Below are 21267 nucleotides of genomic sequence, written 5' to 3' on the forward strand. Positions count from 1 at the left end.
TGGCAGAGCATAGGGAGAGATGTTATCCTACAGATGTGAGGGGCCAAGACCATGAAGGGCTTTTTATGTGATGGCCAAATCTTTGAATTCAGCTTGTTAACTGACCATCAGACTCAGTCTAAGAGCTAAACTGGACATGCTGGTTTTCAAAGAGTTGGGTCTCGCTTTCCTGGACCCAACTCTTATTTCCCCACAGCCACAGAGCAGCTGTAGGGAGAGCTCAAATCACCACCACAGAGGAGAAGGAGCTCTGGCATTTTCCTCCAGCCATTTTCCTGCACCCCAAGGACCTGGGGAGGAATTGTTTGCAGTTCCATGTACAATATTCTATGCACATGGAGCAGCAAAATCAGCACATACACACACACACACACGCCCCCCCCCCCATGGCATTTGGGGGGAAGGCACCCTTCTTCCCTCTGCTGCTGCTTTCCCTCCGGCTTCAGGGAAACAGAACTGGGTCTGGAAAACCTCATGTGAGCCTTTCTACCTAGCCTGCTTCCTCAAGTCATTGTGAAAATTAAATGGTACTACAGTCCGAAATCATTTGGGATGTTTAAAAGTGCTGCAGCAGTGGCAGTAATAATAATAATACTTAGCATTCATATAGCTCTTTAAAGTGGCCATGTGCTAGGTTGATATCCTACCTGTCCATTGCTATGCTTAAGGAAGCTAACAAAATGACCAACCCTCCTGGACTTGTGAGGTAGCTAGGCAGTACTGGGGGGAAATAATAAGAGTGATAAGTGAGATTTTACAATTTCAAGTTAATAAGAACCCAGAACTCCTGCTACTGAACTTGGGAATGGAGGATATTCCAGCACAATACAGGACATTGTTATTTTACATGACAGCAGCGGCTAGACTTTTGTATGCGCAAAAGTGGAAAGTACAAGAAGTGCCAACTATCCAGGACTGGATTTATAAATTGCTGTACATGGCGGAAATGGACAAAATGACAAGGAAATTGAGAGACCTTGATCCAGGACAGTTTAACATGGATTGGGAGAAGCTGAAACAATACTTGGTGAAAAAATGGGAGGTGGGAGGAGAACTGTGGCAGTTTGAAAATTACTGAAACACAATAAAAGAAGAGGGAAGTGACTTTACCGGGGGGAGGAAAGTTAAAGGAGAAATTCTAAGCAACTATTTTATTTGACTATTATATATAGTATTAAGTATTAGAGGTGTTATTACAAGAATTATAAGGATAGAAACTAACTAATTTTATTTCTGGCAGATAACTGTATAATGGAGAAACTATATAATCAAAACAGAATGAATATAAGAATATAAGATATGTAGAAGGAAGTAAAGAATAACATATAGCGTATAAGTTAAATTGATTGACTTATATTGAACGTATATAATGTTTATAGAAGTATTTAAAGTTGTGTAGAATGAGAGACAAATTGTCCCATATTGATGAGATTAGAATGTGTAAGATAGAGTATAGAGTACAAAAATTAGATAAAAGATTATTATTATTAAAGAATATATGCCAGGAATGTAATATTTAGTGGATAAGCTAAGTGGGAAAGGGAATAGAGATAACACTGTGTTATAATAGATAAGCTTAGAAGAGAGTGAAAGTATATGTTTAGTAGAATAAAATAAGTTTGAAATGAGTAGGGGAAAAATGGATAAGGGGTTGGAAAACTGTTGGAAGTCAACAAAAGGGGGGGAAGGGAGGGGGTTAGAATTGGAATATGCAAAGGAAATTGACTGTAATGAGCATAATATTGACTTCTAATCCAATAAAAAAAATTTATAAAAAAAAAATGACCAACCCTCCAAGATAGTTAGGGACTTGAATGAGCCAAGCCACCCCCCAATCCGGTGTACTCAAAATTCCATGGCTCCTGGAGCACGCTCGGTGCTTACTGTGCTCCTGTTGGTTATGGGGTCTTCTTTTTTCATTTGCAAACTAACATTTGTCTGCATGCTGAGGGAGTCCCTCAAGTATGCAAAAGCCCCTACCTTGTTTGTGCTTATCCCCAGTTTGCGGTCCTAAGACAGACACAGGGCTTCAAGTTTGAGGCTAGATTTCTGCATTTCAGGGACTGTAGGTGTGCAGAATGTATCAGTCTGTAAACTTAGAAAACTTAAACAGGTACCTGGAAAAAACCTGTTGGGAACAAAGTATGCTCATAGCCTTAAAACACTGAAAACAACAGGGGAGGGAGGAGAGGAGATCTGGGTAGGGAAATCTAGCTGGTATGGTCCCTAAGAACTTATAATATCCTAGAATAGATTTGTGGCAAGGGGCAGATGTTTATCGCTCCACCACCCCACACACAATTCCCATGAGCCCCCAACTGAGGGCAGCACTTCATGCCCCTAACAAGAGTGGACTTTAGCTCCTGAAAGTTTCTGCCACAAAAAATACCTGGGTCTTCAAGGTCCCATAAGATTATTGTTTTATCTATTACAAACGAACACAGCTACCCTCTGTGGAGTCTGAGCAAGGTACCCAAACGATGGTATGGTACTACATACATTGAAGGCATCTCATCCGCGGTACCCCTTGGAATGTTCTTGAAGATGAGGCGATCAGCAGCACAGTCCTAAGCAGAGTTGTCCCTTCAACAGACTTAGAAGGGTGTGACTTCAACAGGGTACCCCTGTTTAGGATTATGCTGCAAGTTCTGACTTAGCACAGCGTCCCCAGATTGTCAGGGTAACTGCGTCACATGCTGATGAAACTCTGGCAGGGAACTTTTTAGGATTTGTTAATGAGCCTTATGACAAAGAAGCCTTCAAAAAGTTTTCTTCTCCCTTCTTTCTGCTTCACTTGCAGTGCCTTCAAAGCTTGTCACCCCAAAATCAAGAGCTTCTACTTTGCAACAGACTGCCTGGAAGAAATGAATAGGTAAGATATATTTTTTGTTTGTCAGGAAAGTAGGTCCATTTTTATTCCTGTATATGCAGAGCAGCAGAATGAAAGGAAATTGGCCTTTCATCCTCCCTGCGTGTATTCGGATCCCTGTGGATCCTAATAGATGTTCCTTATGCAGCTTCTGAACGTGGCTATATAGTTCATCCCTGGCATTGAAACTGGGGCTGGCTTAACCAAGATACGGAGTAGACCACAGCGTTATGGTCTCCCAACCAAACTGGGTTTCCTGTATAAGTACAATTATTTGAGAGAACCTCCATGTATATCTTTCTGCTTTCTCATTTTGCTTACACATCTCCTATATTACATCTATATCTGTATATCTATTGATCATGGTTGTATGCCATTATTATTCCAAGAAACTTAGGGCCAGGCTGAAAGTGACGAATGACACTTGAACGGCAAGTGAACAGACTCACATGTATTCCTCCCTGTTCACTTGCACTCCACTTGCGCTCCACTACACGATCAGGTGGAGCGCAAGTGGAGCACAAGTGAACAGGGAGGAATACACGTGAGTCTGTTCACTTGCCGTTCAAGTGTCATTCATCACTTGTAGCTTGGCCCTCAGAGTGTGGTAGAAATGAATTTCTCATCTACATGTCATCTGGGCTTCTTTAGCTTCAGAGATAGCTTCAGTGTGTGTTGAATATTGGCTTCTAAGAACCAAACTAGACTGGACCCTGGAAATCTGGGATGAGGGTTTTGTACAGTTTTGTGTTTGAGATTTGGAATGAAATTGTGGTGTTGGTGTTCCCAACTTTGGGCACTTACCACCCGCCCCAAACTCTTATTAGTTTTAGAAAGTGATTAATACATGTGCTGCTGTCCCATCATTATCCTTGAGAAATTGCGTACTTGTGAACTTTTTCGAGGACTGAGCAGAAATCCCCACACACACCAAGGCAACATCATTGTCCTTTTCACAGTCTGTTAAAATGGCCCCATCCTGTTGGCATTTCTTCAGGGGTCCATGGGAACGTGTTTGCCCAACTTCTTAGAGGGGACAACTGTATTTCCAGACGTTGCTTTGCACAATTTTTACTTCTATAACTTCCCCCTCTCATCTGCTCTCCCCCACCTCCCGCCACTGCCAACTTGGTGGTGGTGGCGGTGGCGGGTTGGCTGGCTGGTTGGTTGAGCCAATAGAAGGGAAGAGAGAATCTGCTTTCATGCCCACCATCTCCTTCCCCATGCCATGCCAGGCACCTTTCCCAGACTGCATCTCAGTGCAGTGTGTTGGATGCTGCAAAAACAACATACAAGGAAAGGGGTGACCTCTCTGCTTGGCTCTCAAATCCAGTGCAGAGCGAAGACAGGAAATTTTGCCCTCACTCTGATTTGGTTTCATGGCACTGGCACTTTGCCAACCATGTTTGGCTGTGTGATGACATCTGAAGCCAAGTCAGAGGGAGGCCCTCACTCTGATGTCATATCCTTTTAAAAAGAAGGAGGGGGAATTAGGCAAGAAGCAGCTAAGACCTCGGTCACCACCCAACCAGGCTGACAAACCACTGGTGAAATATGGGTCCAAAAAACTGGGGGAGGGGCTTTTGTGAAAACTTTTACTCTCTCTAAAAGCCTCCCAGCTGTGTCAAAAACCTTGGTGAAGAACGTTTGGTTCAGCCCTTCACCTGCCTTGAAATCACCTATGTCTATTATGTATCTGGGAAGCCAAGTTGAGCCCAGTTAAGCCCAGCTGGTTTCTGAGCATCCTGATGTCCACAACTGTCCTAATATGGTTGAGGGAGAGCAGTAAAAAAAGGAAAGGAACATGAAAGAAAAGCCCATCACTTTTATGCTTGCCTCTGTAAAGAGGGAGATCTTAATATCCTTCCTCTCATTGCTGGCATTCGGTATTGCTTCCTTCCTAGCAAACTCAAGTGCTTTTGCCTTTTGCAGATAAAAAGGGTTCTGGCTAGGAAACAAAAAGTAATCACCCCAGAAAATCTATATGGTATATTAGCAGAATTGCTTTAAATTACATCTTAATATTTTCTATGACGCATTCGCCAATTTTAAAACAAAGACATTTGTGGGTAGAAGCCAAGTATTTCCAAGGGACATTTTATTTTTCCATCTTTCCAGTATCTATTGTGGCTTTAACAGCAGGTTTTAGAAAGGAAGGGCCTGTGGTTCATGTTTACTTTCTCAGCTTAGCATGCAGAAGACAGAAGACACCAGGGTCAAGCCCTGGCATCTTGAGTTAATGTTTTCAGGTTGCAGGTGGTGGGAAAGGCTTTTTCCAGCTAGAGAGTGGTTGCCGTTCGGCATAGATAATACTAAGGTTGTAAACCAATGAGCTGGCCTGATGCAAATTGATTTCATCTTTCATATTTATTTTCTTGCTTTGGTATCCCAGTGCAACTTACCCTTCCACACCTGAGAGTTTTGATGTATCCAAAGAACTTACTACAGTGCCTTTTCTATTCTGTCCTCTGCCCTTAAGTGCAAGCCTGTTGCACCGATCTGCCATGATACACAGGAAATAACATTTGAATTGGTAGATGAGTGCCTGCAATTCTTTCTCATGTACCTTCCATTTCTAAAAAGGGGTAGAAGGATCTCAGACATCAAGGCAATTGTGCATACTTACAGATGCACGTAAACCAGTTTGCATATAACTTCCTGTAGGCACGAGACCTACCACAGACTGAGAATTTCCACATCTAACATAATTGCACTCCATGTGCTTTCTTTCTCCACAATCTGATTTGCCAGGTAGAGAGGGGATCAACTTCAGTGGTTCACCATTATGGCTCTAGGAATAGGCTCAAAGACTCATTCTTCCCCTGCATGTGGCTTGGCTGTTGAAGATTCCATGCTGCTTACATACATGAAACAATAAACTGTGGGGTTTTTTCTCTTCGCAACAAAGCAGGATTCCAAACTATACTTTAATCCTGGCTTGTAGGCAAGAGATCAAACCATATTTTATTGGTTCCCCTTTTATATGATGTAATACACCAGGACGTCTGAAATTCATGATAATAATTAAGTGATATGGCAAAGGGAAGGGGGAACAAGGATTTCTGAGTCCCATTCCCATAATGACTAACCATAGGTCATCACTATACCTGAAGGCAACCACAATGTCAAATTACTATTTGCCAGGAACTATTTGGAGCACTTTCTCCAGAGAATGGAGGGGGAGGTCAACAGGGGTGATTCCTCGTTTACCAACCACTTTTTGCCAGTATTAAATCTACACTGGGCTGAACTCCATATTCATGAAAGGGTTAAGTACCCATGGAAGGGGACTCTCTCGTGGCCCACAGGGTCCTTCCAATTGATTCTGCCTGCTGTTTTGCTTGTTGCAGACAGCCTTTGCCGTGCAAAATTAATTCCGTCATGCTGCTTTGCCAGGTCTGCACAAGCACATGTGTTCTTGGTCATGAATTAGTAATCTATATATATAAAGACAAGTGTCCTGACTGACTCATCAATGCCCAGCCCAAACTCCTGGACCTAGAAACATGAAATTTGGGGAGAACATTCCTTTCGTGCTGTGGAGGCTCACTAAGAAGGGATTTTAAGAAATTAGCCCCTAAGGGAGTAAAAAGGTGTAAAATGTGTTTTCCCATGGGGATGCAGCTTTTCTGTGTGGCTGGCAGGGAGCTCCTCCCCCACCCCACCAACTGCCAACTCAGCCACTCTTCCCTGAGGCCATTTGCATATGCGGCCTGATTGGTCATCACCCCAACATTCTAAACAGTGTGCAGTTGCTGTTGGGAGTCATTAAATGTGTCCTGAGGTAAAAATACACCTCCCAGTCTTCCCCTCTAGGGTTGCCAATCTCCCTATGGGGCCTGGATTTCCTGTGTGGCTGGCAGGCTGATGGGTCAGTTGTGGAACTCTATGTTCTGAGGTAAAAATCAGGTAAAGGAAACTGCAGATAGTTGAAGAAAGACAGTACAAGACTCCTGAATAGGGATATAAAAGTCAGTATGGCAACTGAGTTTTTAAATGTTCATGGGGAGATGGTGCATGACATTTCTAGGGGCCATTTCAATGCAAACCTCTCACATGAACCTGCAGAAGTGCCCACCACACCACCCCTCCCTCAGTCAAACTCCACCTCACACCTCTCGCAGCCATCACCTCTTACTGCCGCCAAGAAGCCTTCTGGAAGACGTCCTGCAAGATACACCGATGCTAAAAGGAGGAAGCAACTTAGAGATGTGGCAAAGAAATATGCACATCCTACTCCTGCAGTGCACCGAGCAGCAGTGGCCAAGTACCAGCAAGATCCCCCCAAGGTGCACAGAGCGGCAGAGTGTCTCTATGAGCAAAGCTATCCTGGAAGACAAGGAGAGAGGCATTCACTTCCATGGAAGGTCAAGGCTCACTCAGGCATGGCATATGATCCTTCGCTACCTCCAAGCTGCCTCTTAACCTCATCCATGCAGAAACACCCCTGTTCAGCATCTCTAAACAAAGCAACATGGCCCAAGTGCTGTGGAACTGTAAGCTCATTGTTTGGGATGAGAGCACCATGGGGCTTTAGGGGTGTTTTGAGGCACTGAGCATAACCCTCAACGACATCAGGTGCAATGAGAGAGCGATGGAGGAAGTCACCATGCTGCTGGCAGGAGACTTCTGACATACTCTGCCTGTAGTCCCAAGGGGAACTTGAGCTGACAAGGTTACCATGTGTGTCAAGACGTCATATCTGTGGCCCTGCATCAGGAAACTCTCACTAAGAAACAACATGAGAGTCCACTTGAGAGGCAAGGTGTCCACAGGGGAATTATCTGAACTCCTACTAAAAATAGGGGATAGAGAATATCCCGAGTCCAGGGGAAAGGTGGCCATCCCTGCAGGTCTGGGCACAGTAGTGATGATCCTAGCGGACCTAACAGCCATGATATACCCTGATATCGCCACTAGCATGGAGAAGTCCATGGCCTGGCTGTGCAAGCATGCCCTTCTGACCCCCAAGAATGACAAGGGTACCATTTTTAATTAAACACAACTTAACTCCCTTGAAGGGGCAGAAATGAAGTACAGATCTGTGGACTCGGTGGTGCAAATGGACGATGCATTCCACTACCCTGTGGAGTTCCTCAATCTCTTCAATAAATATTACATTTTGAAATTCACTTCATCAGTTTTCAGCATCAACACACTTTGCTTTATTCAAACACCTTTGTGAAGCTATACTATTATACTACAAAACCAACTGGGGAAAAAACCCACAAACCAAAAAATGTTACATACCCATTAAGTATTATAACTGGATTTAAAGTAGTTAAATACCGTAGTGAAGCACGGGCATCGAGCTAGTAAAATTAGTCAATATGCCTCTGTTTTGGCTTGGTCACTCAGTGGCTTGCAAAATGAGTCAGCAGTGCTGGGCCACACCTGCACTTGGCCATAAAATCTCAATCCTGGGGTGGTGGTCTTTGTGTATTATTCGAAGAAATTGATAAGTGACAGGGTGTGTACCTCTGTTCACTTGGTGCTTTTTTTTTAACCAAAACTGGAGATGAGTATGAAGCTTGTGATAAAACACAGCAGTTGCCACACCAGTTCCAATTAAAGATCAACAGCCAGGGGCTGATATTTTAAATTACCTCTGACTGATAGTGTTTGCTAAGGACATCAAAGAATACTTCCTAATACACATTATTTTTAGCACCCCTGTAAAGCAGATAAAAGCAGAAGCAGGGTCCTATAATTTGAAATCAATGTAAATTGTTGAAAAGACTAGAAAGGAACAACATTAATGTTGGATTCAGTAAGTGGAAATACTTTGTACTGCAGTCAACAGATTGAAAATGAGTTGATGAGCAGTAGATTCAGGATAGACAAAAAGAAGTAGTACTTCATGCAACACACAATTACCTTATGGAACTCATTGCCACAAGATAAAGTGATAGCAGCTAGCTTAGATTGTTTTAAACAGGGGTTTGACCTGATTAATGGAGAATAGATCTGTAAGTGGTTTTTAGCCATGAGGGTTCAATGGAACATCCAGGGTCAGAGGCAGTTTACCATTCTGGGAATCAAGATGATGGGCTTCATGGGCCATTGAGCTGGTGTGGCAAGGCTCTTTCCATGTTCCTTTCAAGTTAATTTCAAAAATTAGCATTTATTTGCTTGTGTTAGAAACTTTCACTCTCCAGTCTGCAGAAACAGGGAGCTGGCTGTCCTTCCTTCAAGGCAATGGCTCTGGGGCAAGCACTTAGTGTCAAAGGAGACACTACAAGGGCAGCTGTCATTGTGGTTCTTATCTTCCATATTTGCATATAAAGCAGATTTATCTACCCCCCTAAATGGACAAGACTGAAGACAATTGAAAACCCCTCTTGCCTTACATCCCCTCACTAGCACTTGTTGGGGCAGGCACTGATTTCCGTGTCTCAACTTACTTCTGGGTATCAGAGTTGATGTGATGTTGGGAGATCCACAAACTGATCTCCCATGCCCTTTTCATTGCTAAAGAGCAACTTCAGGCAGCCCTGACACAGATGGTGGTTGTTGTGCAGGAAGAGGAGGGTTTCACACTTTAAAGGACCACCTCTCTCTAAAAAGACCCACTTGGAAGCTTACATCTGCACAGCATCACATGCTCTAGGGGGGCGCTCTTTTTGAGAGGTATGTCAGTCAATGTAAGATCTACAATCTTCAAGGCGATCACCCCTTTGGAGTAGCTTTCCAATTGTGGCACAGGAAACTATGTCATTGGTAAAGTTCAGGAAACTCTGTAATAGTAGGTCTTCCAACAAGCGTTTGGTTCCTGATGTCTGTTTGAGAGCAGTACAGTGCCCAGCAGAGAATCTTATTCTTCTGTGTGGGTTTCTTGATATTCTGTTGTTCTCTTGGAATGAGAATTTCCCTGGGAAGGTTAGGAGCTGTCTTTTTTATTGCTATATTTTATTGTAAGTGGTTTTCTTTTTTTTAGTTGCTTTTACTGTGAACCATTTCCAACATAAGAGAATGCAAGTTATTTCTTTGAATAAATACATCTTAGAATATGATAATAAATCATTGACATAATAACTCCATGCATGCTTTCAGCAGCAGTTAGGACCCAAAGTTAGTTCTAGGTTTGCCAGCCACCAGGTGGGACCTGGAGTGCTTCTGGAATTACAATTGATGTCCACATGACAGAAATCAGTTCCCCTAGAGAAAATGGCTGCTTTGGAGGGTAGATTCTATGGCATTATACTCCACTGAGGTTCTTCCTCTCCCCAAGCCCCGCCCTCCTCAGGCTCCACCCCCAAATACCCATGGCTGCCTTAGTTAGTTCTGCAATGGCTTCTGCCTCTAGTACATTTTGGAGAGAAAAAGGGAAAGGAGAGTGGGGGAAGAGCTTGGGAGTTCACAGTGAAAACAATTTGGAAGTTGGATTGTGTTGCCAAATGTCTGAAATATGCTTGGCAACATAATCTGGTTTCCCTTGAATCATTTCCTGTATGGACGAGGGGGGAAATGTCTACCCATCACTAGCTTCCGTAGATGGATTTTTATAACAGTATGTTAGCAGTATTTACAGGAAATCTTCCTACAAAATCCATGGCCCTTTGAAACCTGTGCTGCTAGCGGGAAGCCTGCCTTACAGAATTCATAGGCTGTTCCCTGCTGAGATGCATAAAACATTCTACAGAATGTAAGGCTGTTAGCGAACTCTCATGTGAAATTATCTTCATTACATCCCAGATGGTCTTTCCAAAATAAGAACCCTGGGCATCCAGATCAAAATCTGATCCGGGATTCTTCTAGTACTCCATAAGCTGGTGTCATCGTTCTTTTCTTTTGAAAAATATCTTTTAAAAACCTAACTTTGGTGTGTTAGTAGTCAATGTTGTTACGTGCAACGTTCAAAAGTCTCCATTCCAAAATGCATCCAAACACGGGGAACTGTGTTGCTCATCGTGAGCTCTATAAGTGCCTCTTCAGAAATGATGTTTTTCAGGTGTGCATCTAAACCACGTACATATGCAGCTCAAGATGTAAAGTATGAATGTGACAAAACAGTGTTGGGAAATGCATGTATCATACAGATGTGCTCATCAGGGAGCTGGAATTGGCTCCAGATCCGTGCTGAGTGTGCACTCCAGGCCTGCTTTAATCGTAACCTCAGGGTAAGCACAAGGAAACTTGCCTATGAGGTATTCCAGGCACCCAGCATCTCATTTGTACAAAGGATCCACATGATTACTTTCATCCACATGGCTGAAATATTTACACACATGTCCTAGTGGTGGAAAATTCTGCACCATTGCCCCGCACTGCTGGGAGTGCATATGCAAGTAAAAAATACGTGTTGGGGAGGGAATTAGACCCAAAAGGCTACATCCACACTGTACATTTAAACTGCTTTTTGTCTGTAATGCAAAAACACATGGGCCGTTTTCACGCTGCTTACCGACCACTGCAGTTCTCGCACGAAATCGCACCTGGAAGACGCTGTCGTTCTGGGCGCTTGGCACGATGTTCTGTGGCCGATAAGCAGTGTGAAAACGGGCATGGAATCCTAGGAATTGTCATTCAGTGCAAAAGCTAGGGGTTATGTTAATTGGCAAAGAACGACCATTAATTGGGAGGGAGGGCATGGCAGTCAAATGTGTTTGAAACTAGTATATTTTTGTTCTGTAGTTGTGACCACGGAAATAAAATATTGTCTTATCCCCCCAGAGAAAAACTGATGAGAAGTACTCACCAACCCGTGTTCATGTCACGTATAAACCTCTAAAACAATTAAATTACAGTGATGTCCTCTTTTTGAGTTTTCTCCCAAGATATCATGTCACTATAGGCCTGAAAATAGTGTATAATGATAATAATAACAACAACAACCGATTTATATAACTCCCTTCAGGACAACTTAACATCTACTCAGAGCAGTTTACAAAGTATGTTATTATTATCCCCACAACAATCACCCTGTGAGGTAGGTCTGGAAGAGCTGTGACTGACCCAAGGTCCCCCAGCTGGCTTCAAGGGGAAGAATGGGGAATCAAACCTTCAAACCTGGTTCTCCAGATTAGAGTCCTGCTGCTCTTAATCACTACACCAAACTGGTGTAAGCAAGTGACTTAGTTTTGATGTTTCTGAAATTTTCCCCATTCCTGAATTTTGGAGTTCTGAATAATTTGGCTGTGTTTCCAAAGAATAACTGATGCATTAGGAACACCATTGTTGTCATTTCTGAATTTTGTACATATGTGGTTTGCCACAGTTTTCAATTAATTTATCCTTTTTTTCTTCTCTACATTAAGAAGATATATATTGACAAAACATTGCAAAAAAGCAGTCTTGATATGTTCATACAATGTGATTGCATTGGTGTGTTTTACTTGAGGTTCATATTTCAATTTATCAATGCAAGGCTAATGTTATATTTTATCAATGCAAGAAAGTATACATGAGTCATTGATAAATTGCTTTCAAAACAATCTTGAAATAATTATCTGTACAATTTTATCAAGATTCTTTTTGTGTGGTGTTTTATCAGTGCACAGGAGCTCACTTTATCCATTGCTGCACAGCAAGAATCTTGATGTGGTCGTATGTGCAATTACATTAAGACTGCTTTTTCTGCAGTGTTTTATCTATGTGTCCATGTTATACAGATGGGGGGACAAGCTAGATAGGAATGGAAAGTTAGAAATTCTTCTATCAGCTATCCTGTGCTGATAATTAAAACAGCAAAAGCAGGCAGGGGTCTCTGCAAACTCAGGGGATTTTAATCACACACACAAAATGGCTCAACGAGGACTGGATATGCTTCTGGAGGCAAGGAGACCAGTTTATAGGACTCTATAGAAGAAAATAGTGGGATTGGGGGATTTCTAGTTCTTTCATGACCTTCAGTTTCTTTCTCCTACCAGTAGTTATCATCTATCACAAAGAAGCCAGGAAACCAATACACAGACCAAGTCAGGGTTTTAAATACTTGGGGAGCTCTATTAGAAATGCATGAAATATTATATTGTAAATTATAAAGGCACCCTGGTACACAACAAAACAAACTGATGAGGACCAGGCACGCTCATGGCCTTCAGAATGTTGAGACAGTAGAGTTGGTTACAGGGGGGAGGGAGGGACAGCTCAAGCCCCTAACAGCTGCTATTATACTATAGAGAGACGTTTTCCCAGTCTTTTCTCTCCCCTCCCCTCCCTGTGTGCAGTTTTTTGCAGGCCCCAGGCTTGTTCCGTTTTACTTCTGAAACGTAAGCAAGTTTGGCCCTATAAGCTACCTGGATAGTTGGCCAACTGGGAGACGTATGGAGGGAAAGTATAAATGTAATAAAAGAGATCAGTGGAGGATAAGAAACTATTTATTTGTCCAGAATGTATTAAATGAATTGATTTATATTTTTATTACAGAGCAGTGTTTTTTTCTTAAGGGCTTAGCTGTGATAGTAAAATAAGGGGGAAAAGGCTTGACATAGTTCCTTTCAGACATTACATCCACATATATCGAGAGCCTCCCAACCACACATAAATTGCCTTGATACATGTGCATGCCATGTTGTCTGAACTGCACATATTTTGCATGTGTGTACAGCTTTGATACACATGACCCAGGGCTTTTTTTCAGCGGGAACACAGTGGAACGGAGTTCCAGAACCTCTTGAAAATGGCCACATGGCTGGTGGCCCCGCCCTCTGATCTCCAGACAGAGGGGAGTTTAGATTGCCCTCCGCACCGCTCAGTGGCGCGGAGGGCAATGTAAACTCCACTCTGTCTAGAGATCGTGGGCGGGGCCACCAGCCATGTGACCATTTTCACCGAGGGCAATTTAAACTTTAAAAAACTCCCCCCCCCCTTGTTCCAGCTGACCCAAAGTGACATCATTGTGTGGTCTTGAGTTCCACCACCTCTTTTCCCAGAAAAAAAGCCCTGACATGAACTAACTACTGGATTTTTCAGGCTTCCAGTATGCATATACCAAAGACTCATGCAAAATACATGCATTGTTGCCATACAGACAACACGGCGACTGGGTATTGGAATTCTTTGTAGGTAGCATGTTTCTGAAAAGGACTTATGAAGACAAAAATTTTAAAAAGAAAGAGCGAGAACTTGTTACGTGCATAAAAACCATGCCCACAAAAGCACAAATGGTTCTGGTTCACTTGTCAACTCTTAAGCTATCTAGGGGTTCCTCTTCTGTCATTGGTTTGACAAACCTAAACAGTCACTGTGTGAAATGAGATCAGCAAAATCATGTCAAATTATCAAATGGAAGAGAATACTTAGAGCTTATCCTGGGAGCGATTTTATTTATCGAAACTCAGCAACAGTGACGGAATGAAGGCTGCAATGACTTGATATGTTTGCAAAGAGCACTCTGCAGGACGTTTATTTCTGTGTACAGTGGCAGTCTATAAGTGTGCCTGTCTGTGTGTGCATACATAATTACTTTCAAACATTAGACATTTTAAGTGCATACTTAAAAATATAACATCACAGGCACACATTTCACACATTGAACAGCTAGAAAAAAGCCCCCCCCCCCAAGCTCCCAACTGAGGTTTGCTATGGACTACATTTATCTAGGAGTTGTAGTTAATCCTGGCGTTCTCATGAATTTATTTTATTTTATTTTAATATACATTATTTATTTTAATATACAACCAGTCTTTCTTTCTCAACTGAACTCAACACAGTGTTCATGAACTTCCAGTTAATAGCAGGGCTTTTTTTCAGCTGGAACACAGTGGAACAGAGTTCCGGAACCTCTTGAAAATGGTCACATGGCTGGTGGCCCCGCCCCCTGATCTCCAGACAGAGGGGAGTTTAGATCACTCTCCGCGCTGCAGCGTGGAGGGCAATCTAAACTCCCCTCTGTCTGGACATCAGGGGGCAGGGCCACTGGCCATGTGATCATTTTCTCTGAGGGCAATTTAAACTTTTAAAAACTCTCCCCCTTGTTCCAGCTGACCCAAAGTGATGTCATTGCGTGGTCCCAGAAGCATGTGCACACTTTGCGTGTGCGCATGTGGTACCAGGGGCAGCACTTCCCGCCAGGAGTTGCCCCCTGTGCTAGCAACCCACTGAGTTCCACCACCTCTTTTCCCAGAAAAAAAAACCCTGGTTAATAGTATTGTTATAAAAACACAAATAGGGAAATGAAATAGAGTTTGCTATGCTGACACTTGGCTTTTCGGTTTAGAGAGTTCAAGCTGAGTTCAGCCTCAGGCTTAAAGAGAGTCAAGAGAGAATGAAAGTGATGGAGAACCTTTCCAGTCATCACGGTCAAAACAAATTTTGCAACTGAAAAGGTTTTACCCGATAAGTTTTTCTTTCTGCATTGCTCCCATTCACCATTGCTGAATTCAGGAACACTTCCTTGATTTTATGTAAGCAACATCTCCCCTAGTAACATTTGCTTATGTTAGTGTGTGTGTGCACGCGCACGTGTGTGCATGCGCACGTGCCATTGAATTGCAACCAACTTATTGCAACCCCAGCAAGGGGCTGTCAAGGCAAGTGAGAAGCAGAAGTTGTTTGGCAGTGCCTTCCTCTGCAGATTCTTCTTTGGTGGTCACCTATCCAAGCACTGACCTTGTTTAGCTTCTGAGATCTGATGAGATCTATGATGGTAGCCATCACAGCCTGGTCATGGATTAATATCGCAACTGTCTGCTCTTTTCAAAATTTTGTGTGGTAATTGTATTCTTAATTTTTCTTAATTTTTGCTTGCTAAAGAATAAGATTGAAACCTCAAATTAGCATACTTACATGTACAATTTAATTGGCAAATTTTTCTTGTTAGCAAATGAAACTCTACTCCATTGTTATAGCTGTCCATCCATCCCTTCCCAAATCACCAGTTGAGCCAGTGTAGCCTCCACCAACTACAAATGGGACATATGTCCCCCTCCACCATTCGTTTGCTTTAAAACACTGCATAAAAGCAGTTTTGATACCATTGTACATATCATTGCATCAAGTTATTTTCATAGTGTTTTACTGATGCACACAGTCACTCCTCTACATTAGAAAAATGCCTCACAAATAGAATCTTAATACAGCTTTTTATATACTGGTAGTAAGGTTGCTTTTTTGCAGTGTTTTACCAATCTGCACATGTACATTAGTAATGTAATGGGCATAAAAGATGCAAATGAACTCCAGGAACTGGCAATTGTGGCAACTCTGGATCAGTAGAAGATTCCTAATGCATTGGCTCCACTTTGGACATCAGACCTGGTCATTCAGAATTCCAGAATCCCAGGCAAAATATCCATTACCCTTTGCTTGGTGTCTGGTTGGGAAGTCTAATAGTCATCAGCTGATTTTTGTTTTATTTTGACTTTCTACTTTCAGGAATTTACAGGATGGACAATATTGTTGTGTGTTCATATCTCCAAACAGTTCAAGCAAAATTAATGAGTTTTTCACTATGGTGCTGGATGTGAGGGGGAGGCCACATTACAATTTCCATTCCTGGTCCTTTCACTAGTGTGTACACTCTCTTGCAAAGCCATTATGGCCATCTGTGGGACTTAGTTTTAAAGTGCTTCGTTTGTGTATTTTTGCATATTATATATTGCCATCTACTTTAATAAGCCTAGGGTCATGCACAGTTTGCAAAGCATATTGGCTTGCCATGATGTGACTTATAAATAACGTGTTGCTATCAAATTGTCCTTCAATACCAAGTCCCTTGCCAGAGTCTGCTAAATCATTTCCCCTAGCATCTCTCTATGCAGCGTGCAAAATGAATCGGAGGATATTTTAACGAGAAATGTCCTTTCGTGTACAAAGGAAATGCCTCCTGTCTGCATCTGTGCTGCAATAGGAAAGTACCCACAGTTAGAAAACATGTACTGGCTTAGAGGCGGTGCTGATGTACCTTGGCAAGAGGGATCATGCCAACCTTTTTGCATGACATTCTTCCACCCATGAATATGAATGGGTTTGCTGCTCCAAACTTTCAAAGGCTTTAAGAAATATGGCTTATTGTCTTATAGGAACATGCAGGTAACCAGCTGTCATGCTGTGTGTTCAGAAAGCACTTCTTGTGAAGGATTTAAGTAAATCTGAGCCCACAGTGAATGCCTTCAGTTCAACATTCAACATAATGATAGTATTCCTTCACATACACACATTCTTGTTCATGAATCGTTAGGATTTAGAGCAACAGAAATAGCATGAACAATTCACAGACCATGAAAGGAGTCTGATCGAGTGAAAAGCTCTATAAGTCTAAACTATGAAAGAACCAGATATTAAACCCCGCTGAGTGAAACATTGGTATCAGTAACCAGCTTAAAGTGTATACAGATGTATGTCGTTTTCTCAGTGAGCCTCTTAGGGAAGCGCAAGGAATGCACTTTGAATACCTGTATAATCTTCTCCCGTGGATTGGGCTCAAGGTTTCTTCTCATTTTCAGAAGACGGATTTGTGCAACGTTGCCCGGCTGGCATCATGAAATTATTTGCACGTCCATTTCTTGGAGCAGAGCTGTGGACAACATTGATTGGCTAGCCCTTGTGTCAATCATGAAGCCACCGCCTCTCTTTCTCAGAACAGTTTTTCAACTCTAATAAAAAAAAAATCTGTCCCGTTTCACACAGCTTTTGCTAGAGATGTCCTTGGTAGGCGGAATCCATTTTTGACAGCTACCATAATGACCAAGAGCAGTGCATGAAAGCTGTATTGTAGCAGAGAGAGAATAATTACATCTGCAGTCACTAAGAGTATGAGCCGGGACAGTGTATGAATTAATGATCTAAGAATTTTGCAATCTCTAGACTCTAGACAGGAAAGTTAATAGCTTGCATAGGAAACGTGTGCAGACCTTGGAGAAAGAAAAGAGGGTCTAAAGAGCCTGGTGTGAAAAGCCTTGTCCTCCAGAAAGCAATAATTCTTATTTGGGTAGCCAGAATCTTTGGGGGGGGGGGGTTGCACCATTTGTTCTACTTGTGATATTCCCCCTCCCCCAGCAAAGAGAAGTGACATAAAACAATTGCTTTGGAATGTTCAAAGTGCTTCATATACATTGGATTGGATCCAGACTGTATTTTACACCAGCAGGATATAACTTTCCTGCCTCCCCACTTCCACTATGGCCAGCAGATCTCCATAAAATGCTTCTTCGGGGGACACCGAGGAATGATATGAGGAAGAAGGTGCAGTGGGCAGGGGGGGATATTGGTGGAATGTATCAGTTTGACCTGGATCCAACCCATGATCTGGTTATAATCCTTATAACAACCTTGTAAGGTAAGTCAGTGTGTGTGTTATGTGCCATCAAGTCACTTCTGACTTATGGCCACCCTATGAGTTAATGATGACCTCTAAAACATCCTATCAGTATGGTCTCTATATTTTAGATGGGAGAGCTGAAGCAACAAGAGGACATCTTGCCTAAGGCCACCTAGGGCCAAGCTACAAGTGACAAATTACACTTGAATGGCAAGTGAACAGGTTCACATGTATTCCTCCCTGTTCACTTGCACTCCACTTGCACTCCACTCGATCACGTAGTATTCCTCCCTGTTCACTTGCACTCCACTTGCACTCACTTCTAGCTTGGCCCCTGGTGAGTTCATGGCAGAGGCAACATTCAAATAAGAGATGTTCTAATTCGTGACTCAGTCTTAGCCACAAACATGAACAAACTTGTCCTCTCTTATATCTGGCTTTGGTTGTCCCCCCATCCCTTCACCTTCTTAAAATATATTTTATATTTATAGCTACTACCATTGCTCTGATCCAAGAGTGATGCACGTGGATCAAGTTTCTGCTCTCACCCCCTGGCTGAATCAGGAATCATGAGGGCAGCCAAAGTGTGCTTGAGTGGCTCTTGGCATTGCAGAGTTCATTTGGATGATGATCATTTTGATGGATGCATCTGTTGATATGGGCAAGAGTGCCCAAGTGACATGCAGCACTTTTGTTTTGTGCCACTAGAGATCCTTGTAATCAGAAGGGTGGGGGAATTGGGTACAATCTTATGTAAAGTTATTCCAGTCTAAATCTGCTTTCACACGTGCTGATTGCTGAATAAAGCACTTCCAATGCACTGTACAACTGGATTGTACTGTGTGAAATGGGGAAATCCACTTGCTAACTTTCACTAAAGTGCATTGAAATTTGACTGAAAGTGCATTATTCATTGTGGGCAAAAGCAGCCTAAGTTTGGTGTAGTGGTGTAGACCCAGTCTGGTGTAGTGGTTAAGAGTGCGAGACTCTAATCTGGAGAACTGGGTTTGATTCCCCTCTCCTCTGCTTGAAGCCAGCTGGGTGACCTGGGGTCCATCACAGTTCTTCCAGAGCTCTCTCAGCCCCACCCACCTCACAGGGTGTTTTGTTGTGAGGATAATAATAACATACTTTGTAAACCACTCTGAGTGGGTGTTAAGTTGCCCTGAAGGGTGGTATATAAATCGAATGTTATTATTATTATAAGTTCATGGATTTCAAGGGGCTTAGAGCGGAGCAACTCTACATAGGATTGCTCTGCTGGTCTCCCCACAGGGTTGACAGTACGTAACCACTTGAGTATGTGTTGCAGTGTTGTATTTTGTAAAGTCTGTTGATTTTCTCTGAGCTTTTTGGTGACTTCTGTTTTGCTCCAGATTTGGAAGGCTGCACTTCTAATTACCGGTGATGTGTTGAATGGGGCAGATTTTTTTTCTTCCATGCTATCCCACCATTCCTATCTTTATTCTCCTATAGGGTGTAATTATGAACCCAGTGGGGAGCCCATCAGCATTGGGTAGAGTATGTGAAGGAGGTGGATTAAAGTGGGACTTTCTGCCCTGCAGCATTTCTCATCTTACATTAAACAATGTGCATTACCCATTTTATTGTTCAACCAATCTAATGTATACTAAATAAGATTATATGTATATATGAGTGCAATTACATGATTGCCAAGGAACATGACAAGTATTGACATCATATGTCAACACTTATGTCAATAATCTGTCAACATATATTATGTCAGTAATCATATGAGGTCAACATATCATAATAGAGTTATGTAAGAACCCTGCTGGGTCAGATCAAAAGTTCTCCTAGTCCAGCATTCTTCAGTTTCCAAAGTGGTCAATCACATGCCTCTGGGACGTCCACAAGCAGGAAATGAAAGCAACAGCCTTCCCCTGCAGTCATCCTCAATTGATTGATATTCAGAATTATACAGCTGGTGAAAATGGAGGTTCCATTTAGCCATCATGGCTGCTAATCATCCTCTGCAAACATGTCTAATCCCCTTTTCAGGTCATCTGAAGGTGGAAATACACGTTACTAAGTACCTAAGGTCACTAAAATGAAGGATTTTATGTGTGGTTCTCAATTCACGGGCAAGCTGTTCTTGCTTGGCGCACATGAATGCCAATTTCATGGGAGCTCCCTTTGTGTGATTGTATTTGCAAGTGATTCTGGAGGGCAAAGCGCCAATTCACCTTTGTTTTTGCTGCAAGATCAAGTACTGTAGGCTCCTTTGACTTGCCAATTTGTATTTCTTTAAGGTGTGAAAAAGTGTCAAGATCTGCATTTCAATGACTAGATGTGAGGGTGGGGGAAACTGGGATACTTTTAGCAACTGAGGAGGAACTGATATTGAACATGTGAAGTATTCATGCAGAGCAAATTAACATGTGACTGTGTGAGCGAGTGCATGGAAAGTTGGAGGGGGGACACATAAAATGAAGTTCACTTGAGTGTCCCTAGGTACTTCGTAACATGCATTTCCACCCTAAGTGAGAGACAACTGCATCCTGTAGCAGTGGGCAGATGCCTTGACACCCGTTGGAATTTATTTTTGGACAGCTCCAAAACTGGAAGGGAAAGAGTGCATCGGTCTTGCAGCTAAGGCATCTGATTGTTTACAGGAGTTTGGCTGACGTTATTTTAGCATCACTAGTTTATGCACATTAAAAAATAATGATGCATAAAGGCATGCAGTTGAGCTGCTGTCATGAAGCACAAAAGCTGAGTCAAAATCAAAGAAGATCAAAATCCGCTTTCTTGACACTCAGAGCATGTAAGCCTAGCTCCACCCTTTAAATAATCAATGGCAGGGTACAATCTCGATTTCTTTTTTTAGCTCTTTGATCCTCCAAGCAGAAAAAGTCCCTTCATAATTTAGATTTGTGTCACATTATGGGATCCCTTTCATTTATTTCTGGCTGATGGTGTGATTTTCAGTGAAAACTGAAGGCCAAACTTAACATGATTGGATTGATTGGTTCTCCCAACTTCTATTATGAATCACTTCACTTCACTCATGTTTATTGTCTTAGCCATAGGTCATAACAATTAAAACAGTAAAACAGAAGAGCACAGCAATATCACAATTGAATAAAATGGACAATAAAATCAATGACTTCCAATGAGTCCCAAGCTCAGTCTCATCTCCCTTGCCACTAATGCAAATAAAGCCGCTCTGTTG

General features: G+C 42.4%; 1 protein-coding gene across 1 annotated transcript in view; it reads left to right on the forward strand.

Annotated features, from left to right (window-relative positions):
* The window catches only part of LOC129341262 (connector enhancer of kinase suppressor of ras 2-like), a 531721-nt gene that overhangs the window by 498572 nt on the left and 11882 nt on the right, over window positions 1–21267 (forward strand). The window contains exon 19 of the mRNA XM_054996377.1: window positions 2801–2872. Within this exon, the coding sequence (XP_054852352.1) occupies window positions 2801–2872 (72 nt within the window). The remainder of the gene's footprint in view (window positions 1–2800; window positions 2873–21267) is intronic.

The sequence above is a fragment of the Eublepharis macularius genome, chromosome 13 (genome assembly GCF_028583425.1).
Source record: "Eublepharis macularius isolate TG4126 chromosome 13, MPM_Emac_v1.0, whole genome shotgun sequence".
Taxonomy (NCBI): Eukaryota; Metazoa; Chordata; class Lepidosauria; order Squamata; family Eublepharidae; genus Eublepharis; species Eublepharis macularius.